Source organism: Epinephelus fuscoguttatus, linkage group LG7 (assembly GCF_011397635.1).
Source record: "Epinephelus fuscoguttatus linkage group LG7, E.fuscoguttatus.final_Chr_v1".
NCBI classification, from domain to species: domain Eukaryota; kingdom Metazoa; phylum Chordata; class Actinopteri; order Perciformes; family Serranidae; genus Epinephelus; species Epinephelus fuscoguttatus.
Window position 1 is genome coordinate 46587778 of NC_064758.1, and position 15735 is coordinate 46603512.

Consider the following 15735-nt stretch of genomic DNA (forward strand, 5'->3'; position numbering starts at 1 on the left):
CTGCTGTTTCCTTTCTCTGTCCATGTCTTATTGTCAGTGTTCATTATGATGCCACAGTTTGAGGTTCCTGTCCTGTCTCCATACTGACGCTGATGCTACAGCTGATGTGTAGACGAAGCTTTCACTGGACGAGTTACCATGACAGAGCATCGAGTCTGTTTTTAATGATCATCACACAGTGTGCGCTGCAGAGTTAGAGGTGCACAATAAAAGATATTGAGCACCCAACAACACCATGAAACTACGAACACTTGTGGTTTCTTTTCTCAGGCAAATCATTTCCTTCTTGTGTTACACATGAATCTTACTCAGTGTGTGTGCATGGAGGCACTGTATTGTTGCACTTCACACCTTCTTCACGTGGATCAGCTCTGCACTTTTAAAATTCACTGAAACAACACAAAGTATTGTTGCAGCTGTTCTCAGATGTGTTGTGGAGGGAATCATTAATCATGCAGTGTCGTGTCCAGTGATCTCTGCATTCATTTTCTCTGTGAAATGATCAGAAAGTAAAGAGTAAAAACTTTAATTTTCAAGTTTTAATAGATGCAGCTGACAGCATTAACTGTTTGTGAAAGAGGAAGTCAGTTTTAGATATGAAGAAATGTGTTGCTGTAACATTACAGTCAAACTCTCTCAGGAAAGCAACTTTCAGTCAGCACAGAGGGTGTGGTTGGTTTCAGTTGGTATATTTAGACAATACAGGCAGCAGCTCTCAGCAGTCACAGACTCTGCAGCAAAGATGAAGAAGAGCGTCTTTCCAAATTTTGCTCTCAAGAAACTCGGCACCTTTGTCGCAATCATTGTGATTTTTATTCACAATGTTGTGCTCGACAGGGATTTGAAGTGCAATTGTGAGGCTCCAGGTCGCGGCTGCAATTCCTTCATGGCTATGCCGTTCTTTATTATATTTTTTGTCCAACTCTGGACGGACAAGACGTTTCTGAGAGCCTGGAAATATGCCTGTACCTCTACCTGTATCAGTAGTGTTTGGGCTTTATTGTGTCATATCATCAAAGCAGGGTTCATAGGTTTGATTTGGGTCATCTCTGTGCTGATCGATGGAGACTGGTGGGTTTGCTGTAAGAGTGATAAAAAGTTGGCCTGCAAACCTCAACAAAACCTCACGGCTCAGGATCACACAACCATCGCTGAACTGAAAATCGAGTCCTTGGTGAGTGTTTGTCCACATCATGTCAGTCTGTCTCATTCCTTTGTTTCACTGTGGTCGTCTTCTGTCATCAGTGTGTGCACAGTATCTGCTCACTGTGATGCTGAGAACAGCTGCGGCTGTAAGAATTTATCTCCACATCATGAGTTTATTTTCTGTGTTGTTGTGATGAGTCCTTCAGGATGACGTGATATTTATCCATTTACTTCAGAAAATAATTATCCAGACTCGTCATTTCCTGAGAAGACTACGGCAGCAGCGTCACAGTGTTTATACTGAGTGTTGTAGGAGGGTTTTGATGTGGTAGATTATATGTGGAACACATGAGACCATTTACACAGAGGTGGCGCCAAAGAGCGGCGACCAAGTCCTGTCATCACACCTCATTTACATGTTTACACAGAACTAATGAGTGTGATGTCAGACAGCATGATGACATCACAGAATTGAAAGAGGCATGACATGTAACACAACAGTGTCGGCCTCTAGTGTGACATATAACATACATGTCAGCAGCTCTTTATAAACAATAACAATGACATCACATGTCAATAACACTGACATATTTATCTGATCGTTTTCAGTTTGTTCACGTTCATAATGAATCGTCCTTGGGTACCAAAGTTTGTTTTGGAGTTCCGCAAGGTTCTGTGCTCGGACCAATCCTATTTACTCTATATATGCTTCCTTTAGGCAACATCATTAGAAATCACTCTGTAAATTTCCATTGTTATGCGGCTGATACTCAGTTGTATTTATTCAAGTTGTAAAACCTGGATGAGCACCAATTTCCTGATGTTAAATTCAGACAAAACTGAAGTTGTTGTTCTTGGCCCCAAACAACTCAGAGACTCTTTATCTGATGACATAGTTTCTCTAGATGGCATTGCTCTGGCCTCTAGCACTACTGTAAGAAACCTTGGAGTAATATTTGATCAAGATTTGTCTTTTAATTCTCATTTAAAACAAACCTCACGGACTGCATTTTTTCATCTGCGTAATATTGCGAAAATTAGGCCTATCCTGACCCAAAAAGATGCAGAAAAATTGGTCCACGCTTTTGTTACCTCAAGGCTGGATTACTGTAACTCTCTATTATCAGGTAGCTCTAGTAAGTCCTTAAAAACTCTCCAGCTAATTCAGAATGCAGCAGCACGTGTACTAACAGGAACTAAGAAACGAGATCATATTTCTCCTGTTTTAGCTTCTCTGCACTGGCTCCCTGTAAAATCCAGAATTGAATTTAAAATCCTACTGTTAACTTATAAAGCTCTAAATGGTCAAGCTCCGTCATATCTTAGAGAGCTCATAGTGCCTTATTATCCCACCAGAACACTGCGCTCTGAGAACGCAGGGTTACTCGTGGTCCCTAAAGTCTCCAAAGTAGATCAGGAGCCAGAGCCTTCAGCTATCAGGCTCCTCTCCTGTGGAATCATCTTCCTGTTACGGTCCGGGAGGCAGACACCGTCTCCACATTTAAGACTAGACTTAAGACTTTCCTCTTTGATAAAGCTTATAGTTAGGGCTGGCTCAGGCTTGCCCTGTACCAGCCCCTAGTTAGGCTGACTTAGGCCTAGTCTGCCGGAGGACCCCCCTATAATACACCGGGCACCTTCTCTCTCTCTCTCTCTCTCTCTCTCTCTCTCTCGGCCATTCTGGATGTCACTAACTCGGCTTCTTCTCCGGAGCCTTTATGCTCCACTGTCTCTCAGATTAACTCATATCACAGCGGTGCCTGGACAGCGTGACGTGTGTGGTTGTGCTGCTGCCATCATTAGTCATTAGTCATACTTCTACTGTTATTATACACATATGACTATTGTCACACATGTATACTGCCAGATATTAATACATACATTCAACATATTGTACCGCAGTAACCAGAACTATAACTATAATATTATTACTTTAAATAATGTTGTTGTAAGCTACTGTCATTACCTGCATCTCTCTCTCTCTCTCTCTCTCTGTCTCATTGTGTCATATGGATTACTGTTAATTTATCATGCTGATCTGTTCTGTACGACATCTATTGTACGTCTGTCCGTCCTGGAAGAGGGATCCCTCCTCAGTTGCTCTTCCTGAGGTTTCTACCGTTTTTTCCCCGTTAAAGGGTTTTTTGGGGAGTTTTTCCTTATCCGCTGTGAGGGTCCTAAGGACAGAGGGATGTCGTATGCTGTAAAGCCCTGTGAGGCAAATTGTGATTTGTGATATTGGGCTTTATAAATAAAATTGATTGAATTGATTGATTGCTAACTGCTAACAGTTGCTGTTCTTCTTCTTTGAGTTAGCCGCTAACTGCTAACAGCTGCTGTTCTTCTTCTTTGAGTTAGCTGCTAGCTCTTAACAGCCGCTGTTCTTGAGTTAGCTGCTAACTGCTATCAGCTGCTTTTTAATCTCCTGCTGTGGGCCACGCACATAACACATCGTCCTGATCTCGTCCTGCCAACTGTCCCTTTCATACAGACACCATTTCAGTTCTGTTATGACCTTCGTCCTCAGCTCAGAGAGGAAACAACTCAGTCCCCTTTTCCATGATTGTACTTTTTTTGTACAGAAGTGTGAGGCAGAATAACGTTGTGATATTCCCACCTTGAACAGTCAGTGTAAAAGAGGCTTTAGAAATGACACCTTGTGGGAAATGATTCTCATACTGTATATTTGGTGTGTTGGAAGTGTATGAGGTCTGTTTTCCTGAGAAACTCGCGATCTACAGCTGTAATGGAATAAAATTATTATGGCTGTTTCTCAGCGTCTGTGGTGATAATCTGACCATCTTTGTTGCCTCTCTCTTCAGATTGCTGGCATGTCGACCCTCCTTGCTATCCTGCTGCTTGCCTTTATATCATCATTTGTACCAAAGAACTGCTCTGAAGAATCCAGGCGCTACAACATGAAGATTCAATATTACAGTGTGGTTTTGGACGAAGAGGAAAATGTGCTGAAAGAAATTTTGACAAAATCAGCAAAAGACCAGTTGACTGGAATCATCATTAACAACACATGGGACAAATGGTATGTTGCTGCTGAAGATGTGCTAAAGAAATCTCCTGAACCAAGCCTTTCTCAACAACAGCAGGAAGACCTGAAGAAATGCAAAAACCCGAGCAACAGCAACAACAGCAATGGCCGTGACGGAGCACAGGTCTGTGTCTGATCTCATGAGTCGGCCAGTTAGTGCCTTCACAATAAAATCTGCTTTACTGACCGTCCATATTTTTTCTGGCACAGTTTCCTCCAGTTTTAGAGGACGAGCCCAAACTGTGAAAAGTAGATCAAGTGTTGTGAATTAATTTGAATTGATTTAAAATGTATTAATGAATTAAATTAAATATTTTAGTACAACTCATGATGTGCTGGACAGAAACAGATGAGATATTGATTGCTTCTCAGTTATTTTTATTCTTATTTCTGAAAATGGCTCTTTACAGGACAATGACACAGACCGTGCCACAGGACAGCCAGGTAAATACATCCACATGTTTCTGTCAGACAAAATGAAACCAAGTATGTGTAACAGTGACAGAAATGTTTTCATGTTGCAGGAGAAAATCTCCCTCTTATGGAGCGTCATGGAGCAGCAGGAAACCAGGTAATGAGCCAACACCTGCTGGACACACACAGATGAGACAGAGGAACAAAAAGAAGAGATGAACCGTACACACACTCACTTCATGTCATTCTTTTATTTTGATTTCTGAAAATGGAAACAGAAAATCCCTCCCTCCATCTGTCCACACACTCGTCTGTCTGTCCATCCAGTTACACTGTACCTCTTCCTGCTACATGTCCTCAGGGCATTGACACCATGACGCCAGCTCATGAGAGAAACTAAGACAAACTCTCACTTTAAGACTTACTGACATGTAATATACTGTGTGACCACCAGAGGTCACTGATGCATCAGATTTCACTGACCTGGAGTCTTTGAGGAGACAAAAACAATGGATCACAGATATGATGATCAATCTGTGAACACACTGAGCTTCACTGGCCACATTGATAAACACATTGATTTCACTAATTAATTAATTAATTAATTAATTAATTAATAATAGTCACACAAACAGAAATATTCCACTTCAGCAGTGACAGGTCAGAGCGCACACATGAGTCTTTATGTTGTGTGTTACAATTATGATACACGACATACAGAGATGATGGTGATGATGATGATGATGGTGATGTATTCACATAAAGATAATTAACTAACCCTTGAAACTGTGTTTTTCTCTCCACAGGGGGGCGGTGAGGATCCAGGTCCATCCGGCGTGCAGTAAAGATGTGTCGGCCATGACGGTCACATGTTGTCACCGTGTTTTAATCTGTTCTTATGTTTATCAGTTAACTGGAGCTGTGCTTTGTTACGAGGGTTTAAATGAAATGTCTCTACTGTGATTCATATTTTCTGTATTTGTGTTTTAATGACATTTTTTCACCTTCATCAGATCAGTGTGTTTTAGCTTTTACAGCTTGTACCGTTAGCTAAAGTTAGCATGCTAACATTCAGAGTTTCGTCTGTATTTCATTGCTTCATAAACGAATGACATTCCCATCATCCTCAGCTGTTCTCTGGTTTGTTGCTGACTGATCAGCGTGTAAAGCTTAAAGGCCCACAGCTGTCTCCAGAACCATCAGAGGAAACCAGGAGAGGACAGAAACCAGAGGACAGAAACCAGGAGAGGACAGAAACCAGGAGAGGACAGAAACCAGAGGACAGAAACCAGGAGAGGACAGAAACCAGAGGACAGAAACCAGGAGAGGACAGAAACCAGGAGAGGACAGAAACCAGAGGACAGAAACCAGGAGAGGACAGAAACCAGGAGAGGACAGAAACCAGGAGAGGACAGAAACCAGAGGACAGAAACCAGAGGACAGAAACCAGGAGAGGACAGAAACCAGAGGACAGAAACCAGAGGACGGCCGACACGTCCACAGCTGCTCTCAGATCAGAGCCACCTGTGGAGAGGTCAGACCTCTGTGTGGGCAGCAGGCTTTTGTTTAGCAGGAACGTTATGATGCTAGCACGCTAAGCTAAGATGGTGAACATTATGAGTGCAAACCACCACTATGATCACCGTTAAAATAAAGCTGTGTAGACAGTGTAGGCCGACTCCATTCTGAATAATGATCGAACAAAGATGGTGGGACCAAACAGGATCTCCATGACGACCACAGAGGAGACGGAGACAACAGAACGCTGAACGTGACAACGTGTTCTGCTGCTAAACCTCACACAGAATAATATTTTTATTATTATTATTATGATTTTGATTTATACAATTCAGACTGACTTAAGGAAATGAGAAAAAAATGTAAATGTGAAATTGATTTTATGTTGAAAAAGACATTCTTTGGCAAAAATATATTTTTCTCAGCTTTTTGCCTGAAAAATGCACAGATTCAAGTGTTGATAAAAATAAATGAAATAAGACGTAATAAAATGTTTTTTATGTGTGTATAAAAACAGAAGTTCTCTTCTTCAGTTTGATGTTTATACTGTTTACATATTCAGAGAATAAATTATTCTGTGGGTCCTGAAAGATCAGTAAGAAACCTCGGAGTAATATTTGACCAAGATTTGTCTTTTAATTCTCATTTAAAACAAACCTCACGGACTGCATTTTTTCATCTGCGTAATATTGTGAAAATTAGGCCTATCCTGACCCGAAAAGATGCAGAAAAATTGGTCCACGCTTTTGTTACCTCAAGGCTGGATTACTGTAACTCTCTATTATCAGGTAGCTCTAGTAAGTCCTTAAAAACTCTCCAGCTAATTCAGAATGCAGCAGCACGTGTACTAACAGGAACTAAGAAACGCGATCATATTTCTCCTGTTTTAGCTTCTCTGCACTGGCTCCCTGTAAAATCCAGAATTGAATTTAAAATCCTACTGTTAACTTATAAAGCTCTAAATGGTCAAGCTCCATCATATCTTAGAGAGCTCATAGTGCCTTATTATCCCACCAGAACACTGCGCTCTGAGAACGCAGGGTTACTCGTGGTCCCTAAAGTCTCCAAAAGTAGATCAGGAGCCAGAGCCTTCAGCTATCAGGCTCCTCTCCTGTGGAATCATCTTCCTGTTACGGTCCGGGAGGCAGACACCGTCTCCACATTTAAGACTAGACTTAAGAATTTCCTCTTTGATAAAGCTTATAGTTAGGGCTGGCTCAGGCTTGCCCTGTACCAGCCCCTAGTTAGGCTGATTTAGGCCTAGTCTGCCGGAGGACCCCCCTATAATACACCGGGCACCTTCTCTCCTTCTCTCTCTCTCTCTCTCTCTCTCTCGTATTCTATTACTGCATCTTGCTAACTCGGCCATTCTGGATGTCACTAACTCGGCTTCTTCTCCGGAGCCTTTGTGCTCCACTGTCTCTCAGATTAACTCATATCACAGCGGTGCCTGGACAGCGTGACGTGTGTGGTTGTGTTGCTGCCGTGGTCCTGCCAGATGCCTCCTGCTGCTGCTGCTGCCATCATTAGTCATTAGTCATACTTCTACTGTTATTATACACATATGATTATTGTCACACATGTATACTGCCAGATATTAATACATACTTTCAACATATTGTACCACAGTAGCCAGAACTATAACTATAATATTATTACTTTCATTAATGTTGTTGTAAGCTACTGTCATTACCTGCATCTCTCTCTCTCTCTCTCTCTCTCTCTCTCTCTGTCTCATTGTGTCATGTGGATTACTGTTAATTTATCATGTTGATCTGTTCTGTACGACATCTATTGTACGTCTGTCCGTCCGTCCTGGAAGAGGGATCCCTCCTCAGTTGCTCTTCCTGAGGTTTCTACCTTTTTTTTTCCCCGTTAAAGGGTTTTTTGGGGAGTTTTTCCTGATCAGCTGTGAGGGTCATAAGGACAGAGGGATGTCGTATGCTGTAAAGCCCTGTGAGGCAAATTGTGATTTGTGATATTGGGCTTTATAAATAAAATTGAATTGAAAAATTGATTGATTGCCTCTTCTTAGCAGTGGTTTCCTAGCAGCTGTTTGACCATGAAGGCCTGATTCGCGCAGTCTCCTCTTAACAGTTGTTCTAGAGATGGGTCTGCTGCTAGAACTCTGTGTGGCATTCATCTGGTCTCTGATCTGAGCTGCTGTTAACTTGCGATTTCTGAGGCTGGTGACTCGGATGAACTTATCCTCAGAAGCAGAGGTGACTCTTGGTCTTCCTTTCCTGGGTCGGTCCTCATGTGTGCCAGTTTCGTTGTAGCGCTTGATGGTTTTTGCGACTCCACTTGGGGACACATTTAAAGTTTTTGCAATTTTCCGGACTGACTGACCTTCATTTCTTAAAGTAATGATGGCCACTGGTTTTTCTTTAGTTAGCTGATTGGTTCTTGCCATAATATGAATTTTAACAGTTGTCCAATAGGGCTGTCGGCTGTGTATTAACCTGACTTCTGCACAACACAACTGATGGTCCCAACCCCATTGATAAAGCAAGAAATTCCACTAATTAACCCTGATAAGGCACACCTGTGAAGTGGAAACCATTTCAGGTGACTACCTCTTGAAGCTCATGGAGAGAATGCCAAGAGTGTGCAAAGCAGTAATCAGAGCAAAGGGTGGCTATTTTGAAGAAACTAGAATATAAAACATGTTTTCAGTTATTTCACCTTTTTTTGTTAAGTACATAACTCCACATGTGTTCATTCATAGTTTTGATGCCTTCAGTGAGAATCTACAATGTAAATAGTCATGAAAATAAAGAAAACGCATTGAATGAGAAGGTGTGTCCAAACTTTTGGCCTGTACTGTATATATATATACCAGTCACTCTTTGTGATGAGTTGCTGGAAGGGGTTCAGGCCTATGCAGAACAGGAGCAGGGACAGTACATCACCTTGGTATATGCTGCACTTGATGATAACTTGTGCAGTTGTCTTTGAGTTGGCCTCTAGAGTTGTTTTCCACAGACCCAGTGAGTTCCTGATGAAGGCTCTTGCGTCCTGTTGATGTTGGACATTTCTAAACAGTCCAGTATCCATGTATGTGGCATTGAGTCGTGGGCTTTCTTGTATCCGATCCAGGTGGTGCACATGTTGGTCTGCCTGGTCTTGCAGTTTTTTCGGTGACTGTTCTATCGATCAGTAGCTGGTGCTTGGCTCCCCTGGGATTACTACCAATTCCTTTCTGGGCCTTGCTCATGTATTGGGCCATGTGCCTATTCATCTTAGCCGCTACCGTGCCCTTCAGGTTATCCTTCATGATCAGGACTGTTTGTCCCTGGGTCATCCACTCTGGATCCTTCATGATCAGGACTGTCTGTCCCTGGGTCATACACTCTGGATCCTTCATGATCAGGACTGTCCGTCTTTGGGTCATCCACTCTGGATCCATCATGATTAGGACTGTCTGTCCTTGGGTCAGCCACTCTGGATGGGTCCCATCTATCAGCAGCTGGTTCATTTGTGCTGTCAGGCATTCATGGAGTGCAGTAAGTGTCTTTAGCCAGTAGGTGTGGACCATGTCAGGCGCTGGTGCTATCCAGCTCTTCATTCCTGATGCTCTTTCTTGGAAGTCTGCCGTTGTCATGGTAACTGGCTCTTGTTCTGGGAGATTGCTGTTGTCTGCTCTTAGATCCACTACCCATCGGTGTTATGTGATGCCTCCTTCTCCCATATGCTCTTCCAGTATTGTTCAGTTTTAGCCCTGGATGGATCTAATCTTGTGTTGTCGCCTTGCCACTGAGAGTACACCTTGGCTGGTTCAGTGGAGGGCATCCTATTTATTCCTCTGGCTTCTACTTCTCTTGTGCATCTCTTCAGGCGGGTAGCCAGAGCTGTGAGCCTTTGCCCAGCAGTCTCCAGTGTTTCAGGTATAGACAGTTCGTTGGACTTCCTAGGGATCCCTTTCTTCTCCACACCTTTCTGTAGCTCTGAGAGTTGACTAGCTTCTCTCCGTGTTGCCTTGATCTTGGCCTCCAGCCTCCTTCTCCATGGAGGGAAGCTCTCTTTGTGGCTCATGGTGTTCATCTTGTAGCCAAGCATCTCCAGGATCACTGTTGCTGTGGTGTTTATCAACTGATTCGTCTCAGTAATGGTCCTAGTTTCAGACTTTCAGAAGGTACTTTGTCACTTAGCCTTGGTAATCGGCTTCAGGGTTGCTGTGCTTCCAGTTTGTCCATGATTTTCAATCTCAGGTCATTCGCCCTTGCTGTGAAGGAATCTGTGTCGTAAGGGCTTGTTGGGGCTTGGCACCCAATCTGTGAGGATGATGATGACATCCCTACTTTGACCTGTTGTCCTGGTTCCCCTTTGCTGTAGCATGTTTGTTGCACCTCATCAATCTCTAGTTGTGATAGCAGTTGCCGTTTATGGATGTTGGAACACTGGGCTAGGAGTGGTTTCTTTGTTAGCCTAGATGTTGGGTTTTGAAGCATCCAAATATCCCACATCCTCTGCATGTAGGTCTTCTCATTGGGGTTACTTGTATAGAAGCATTCCAACAGTTCCATCCACGTTTTGTTCCAGTAGACCATTTCTCAAGACTCTTGAGTTTGGTTTCACTCATCCTGAAGTAGTCTAGCAGCATTAAGGACTTTGCATAAGGTTCCAGACTGGATATGTGTTACCTGCCCTGACCGAGATCCAACCTTCCACGCCAAACCCAGTAGCCTTACTTAGCCACTAGGTATGTGTTTAGTTTAGTGTAGTTTATTGGTTTAAAATACAGAGACAATGCACATTAATAAACATTACTGTAAATATGCCGGTTTAGCCAGGTTGGCTAATTTCGAACTGTAGTCTCTGGGGCAGGTGACATCAGCACTACAATCATTAAGGTATACATTGCATAAAATACCTAATTAAATACACTAAAATACAACTATAGTATACATGACAGTTTTAGAGCAGGTGGTCACAGAGTTGACCAACGGTGTGTGTGTGTGTGTGTCTGTGGAGTAAGACCTCCACAGAGGTTAAAAACCTGAGTCTTACTCCACTGTTTGTCAGACTAGTGAGGACTAGTCAGACCGATGCGTTGAGAACTGATGAAGCCGCTTGGATAAGAGGTGAAACGTCTTCTAGACAAAATCAAAGTCCAGTTGCCTACGATTTAATTGTTGCCAGAATGTGTGTGTGTGTGTACAGTAATACTGTACTGTATAGTCCTAGTACTGTCTCTAGCTACTCATTTCAAATTTTAGAGACTATGAGGGCCACTGTTAATTAATTAATTAATTAATTAATCAAATAACAAAGGCTTAAAACTTAAGGGGGAAAAATGTTACTACATGAAGATATAATGATACCAGAGAGTATAAAGTCACAGCATTTAAAAAAATGAAGTTGTATTTCAATAAGAATGGTCATAAAGTTTGAGAGAATCAAATGAATGAATCAGCAGAAAGAACCAAATGGTGAAGTCCTCATTCTTATAAGGGCGTGTTGATGCCATATGTTCCATATGATGTAGTATCAACAGCCAGTGTTCCTGTTTCAACATGAAGTCTGGCAAAGGAAAGTAACAGTGACAGAGTGATGAAACTAAAAACCACTGTCAGAAAAAACACCAGAATGTGAAAGAATCCAAATTAATATGAAATAATCTATAAAACTTGTGTTTCATTTTTCAGAGGAACTTGTTTCACTGTCGATACTCGATGTTTGAATGCTGCTGTTTCCTTTCTCTGTCCATGTCTTATTGTCAGTGTTCATTATGATGCCACAGTTTGAGGTTCCTGTCCTGTCTCCATACTGACGCTGATGCTACAGCTGATGTGTAGACGAAGCTTTCACTGGACGAGTTACCGTGACAGAGCATCGAGTCTGTTTTTAGTTTATTATGTTTAATGATCATTGTAGGAAATTCCACCAACATCTGCGGCACTGTTGCTTTTGTGGTCGTTTTTTCTTTAACAAATTGTTTATCAGGGTTTCACCTCATCAAGCTGACTCATCATTTTCATGATGAGACGTGAAGCAGCAGATGTTTGGTGTGATCAAACCAACATGTTGGTACCTGCAGTGATAAACATAAAGCTTTGCACACAGTGTGCGCTGCAGAGTTAGAGGTGCCCAATAAAAGATATTGAGCACCCAACAACACCATGAAACTACGAACACTTGTGGTTTCTTTTCTCAGGCAAATCATTTCCTTCTTGTGTTACACATGAATCTTACTCAGTGTGTGTGCATAGAGGCACTGTATTGTTGCACTTCACACCTTCTTCACGTGGATCAGCTCTGCACTTTTAAAATTCACTGAAACAACACAAAGTATTGTTGCAGCTGTTCTCAGATGTGTTGTGGAGGGAATCATTAATCATGCAGTGTCGTGTCCAGTGATCTCTGCATTCATTTTCTCTGTGAAATGATCAGAAAGTAAAGAGTAAAAACTTTCATGTTCAAGTTTTAATAGATGCAGCTGACCACATTAACTGTTTGTGAAAGAGGAGGTCAGTTTCAGTTTTAGGCATGAAGAAACGTGTTGCTGTAACATTCCAGTCAAACTCTCTCAGGAAAGGAGCTTACAATAAACAGAGAAGGTGTGGTTGGTTTCAGTTGGTATATTCAGACAATACAGGCAGCAGCTCTCAGCAGTCACAGACTCTGCAGCAAAGATGAAACACAGCATCTTTCCAAGTTTTGCTCTCCAAAAACTCGGCACCTTTGTCGCAATCATTGTGATTTTTATTCACAATGTTGTGCTCGACAAGGATCTGAAGTGCAATTGTGAGGCTCCAGGTCGCGGCTGCGATTCCTTCATGGCTATGCCGTTCTTTATTATATTTTTTGTCCAACTCTGGACGGACAAGACGTTTCTGAGAGCCTGGAAATATGCCTGTACCTCTACCTGTATCAGTAGTGTTTGGGCTTTATTGTGTCATATCATCAAAGCAGGGTTCATAGGTTTGATTTGGGTCATCTCTGTGCTGATCGATGGAGACTGGTGGGTTTGCTGTAAGAGTGATAAAAGTTGGCCTGCAAACCTCAACAAAACCTCATGGCTCAGGATCACACAACCATCGCTGAACTGAAAATCGAGTCCTTGGTGAGTGTTTGTCCACATCATGTCAGTCTGTCTCATTCCTTTGTTTCACTGTGGTCGTCTTCTGTCATCAGTGTGTGCACAGTATCTGCTCACTGTGATGCTGAGAACAGCTGCGGCTGTAAGAATTTATCTCCACATCATGAGTTTATTTTCTGTGTTGTTGTGATGAGTCCTTCAGGATGACGTGATATTTATCCATTTACTTCAGAAAATAATTATCCAGACTCGTCATTTCCTGAGAAGACTACGGCAGCAGCGTCACAGTGTTTATACTGAGTGTTGTAGGAGGGTTTTGATGTGGTAGATTATATGTGGAACACATGAGACCATTGACACAGAGGTGGCGCCAAAGAGCGGCGACCAAGTCCTGTCATCACACCTCATTTACATGTTTACACAGAACTAATGAGTGTGATGTCAGACAGCATGATGACATCACAGAGTCAAAAGAGGCGTGACATGTAACACAACAGCGTCGGCCTCTAGTGTGACATATAACATACGTGTCAGCAGCTCTTTATAAACAATAACAATAACATCACATGTCAATAACAATCATTTAGCGTCCCTGTTATATGGCGGCTGATCTCGTCCTCTGCTTGGAGGGTAAGGAGCTCCTGGACCTCACTGTTTGAGTTAGCTGCTAACTGCTAACAGCTGCTGTTCTTCTTCTTTGAGTTAGCTGCTAACTGCTAACTGCTGCTGTTCTTCCCCTTTGAGTTAGGTGCTAACTGCTAACAGTTGCTGTTCTTCTTCTTTGAGTTAGCTGCTAACTGCTAACTGCTGCTGTTCTTCCCCTTTGAGTTAGGTGCTAACTGCTAACAGTTGCTGTTCTTCTTCTTTGAGTTAGCTGCTAACTGCCAACAGCTACTGTTCTTCCTCTTTGAGTTAGCTGCTAACTGCTAACAACTGCTGTTCTTCTTCTTGAGTTAGCTGCTAACTGCTAACAGCTGCTGTTCCTCTTCTTTGAGTTAGCTGCTAACTGCTAACTGCTGCTGTTCTTCCCCTTTGAGTTAGGTGCTAACTGCTAACAACTGCTGTTCTTCTTCTTTGAGTTAGCTGCTAACTGCTAACAACTGCTGTTCTTCTTCTTGAGTTAGCTGCTAAGTGCTAACAGCTGCTGTTCCTCTTCTTTGAGTTAGCTGCTAACTGCTAACTGCTGCTGTTCTTCCCCTTTGAGTTAGGTGCTAACTGCTAACAGTTGCTGTTCCTCTTCTTTGAGTTAGCTGCTAACTGCTAACTGCTGCTGTTCTTCCCCTTTGAGTTAGGTGCTACCTGCTAACAGCTGCTGCTCTTCTTTGAGTTAGCTGCTAACTGCCAACAGCTACTGTTCTTCCTCTTTCAGTTAGCTGCTTATTGCTAACAGCCGCTTTTTAATCTCCTGCTGTGGGCCACACACATAACACATCGTCCTGATCTCGTCCTGCCAACTGTCCCTTTCATACAGACACCATTTCAGTTCTGTTATGACCTTCGTCCTCAGCTCAGAGAGGAAACAACTCAGTCCCCTTTTCCACGATTGTAGTTTTTTATACAGAACTGTGAGGCGGAATAACGTTGTGATATTCCCACCTTGAACAGTCAGTGTAAAAGAGGCTTTAGAAATGACACCTTGTGGGAAATGATTCTCATACTGTATATTTGGTGTGTTGGAAGTGTATGAGGTCTGTTTTCCTGAGAAACTCGCGATCTACAGCTGTAATGGAATAAAATTATTATGGCTGTTTCTCAGCGTCTGTGGTGATAATCTGACCATCTTTGTTGCCTCTCTCTTCAGATTGCTGGCATGTCGACCCTCCTTGCTATCCTGCTGCTTGCCTTTATATCATCATTTGTACCAAAGAACTGCTCTGAAGAATCCAGGCGCTACAACATGAAGATTCAATATTACAGTGTGGTTTTGGACGAAGAGGAAAATGTGCTGAAAGAAAATTTGACAAAATCAGCAAAAGACAAGTTGACTGAAGTCATCACTAACAAAGTAGATAAAACAGAATGGGGCAAATATTATGGTGTTGCTGAAGATGTGATAAAACAATCTGAAGCAGAACAGCAGGAAGACCTGAAGGAAGGGAAAAAAACCAGCAACAACGACGACGGCCATGACGGAGCACAGGTCTGTGTCTGATCTCATGAGTCGGCCAGTTAGTGCCTTCACAATAAAATCTGCTTTACTGACTGTCCATATTTTTTCTGGCACAGTTTCCTCCAGTTTTAGAGGACGAGCCCAAACTGTGAAAAGTAGATCAAGTGTTGTGAATTAATTTGAATTGATTTAAAATGTATTAATGAATTAAATTAAATATTTTAGTACAACTCATGATGTGCTGGACAGAAACAGATGAGATATTGATTGCTTCTCAGTTATTTTTATTCTTATTTCTGAAAATGGCTCTTTACAGGACAATGACACAGACCGTGCCACAGGACAGCCAGGTAAATACATCCACATGTTTCTGTCAGACAAAATGAAACCAAGTATGTGTAACAGTGACAGAAATGTTTTCATGTTGCAGGAGAAAATCTCCCTCTTATGGAGCGTCAT

At 42.3% G+C, this 15735-nt stretch overlaps 1 protein-coding gene across 3 annotated transcripts in view; it reads left to right on the top strand.

Moving 5' to 3' along the window:
* The first annotated feature begins 696 nt into the window (after positions 1–696).
* The window catches only part of LOC125892440 (uncharacterized), a 15761-nt gene continuing 722 nt past the window's right edge, over positions 697–15735 (top strand). The window contains exons 1-5 of one of the 3 annotated variants that reach the window (XM_049582464.1): positions 697–1174; positions 3969–4316; positions 4603–4636; positions 4717–4763; positions 5413–6789. In XM_049582464.1, coding sequence (XP_049438421.1) covers positions 743–1174; positions 3969–4316; positions 4603–4636; positions 4717–4763; positions 5413–5451 — 900 coding nt within the window. In that variant the 5' untranslated portion in view covers positions 697–742 and the 3' untranslated portion in view covers positions 5452–6789. Of the gene's footprint in view, positions 1175–3968; positions 4317–4602; positions 4637–4716; positions 4764–5412; positions 6790–15592; positions 15627–15706 lie in introns of those variants that run through there. The other 2 variants (XM_049582466.1, XM_049582465.1) reach the window with 2 other exon arrangements.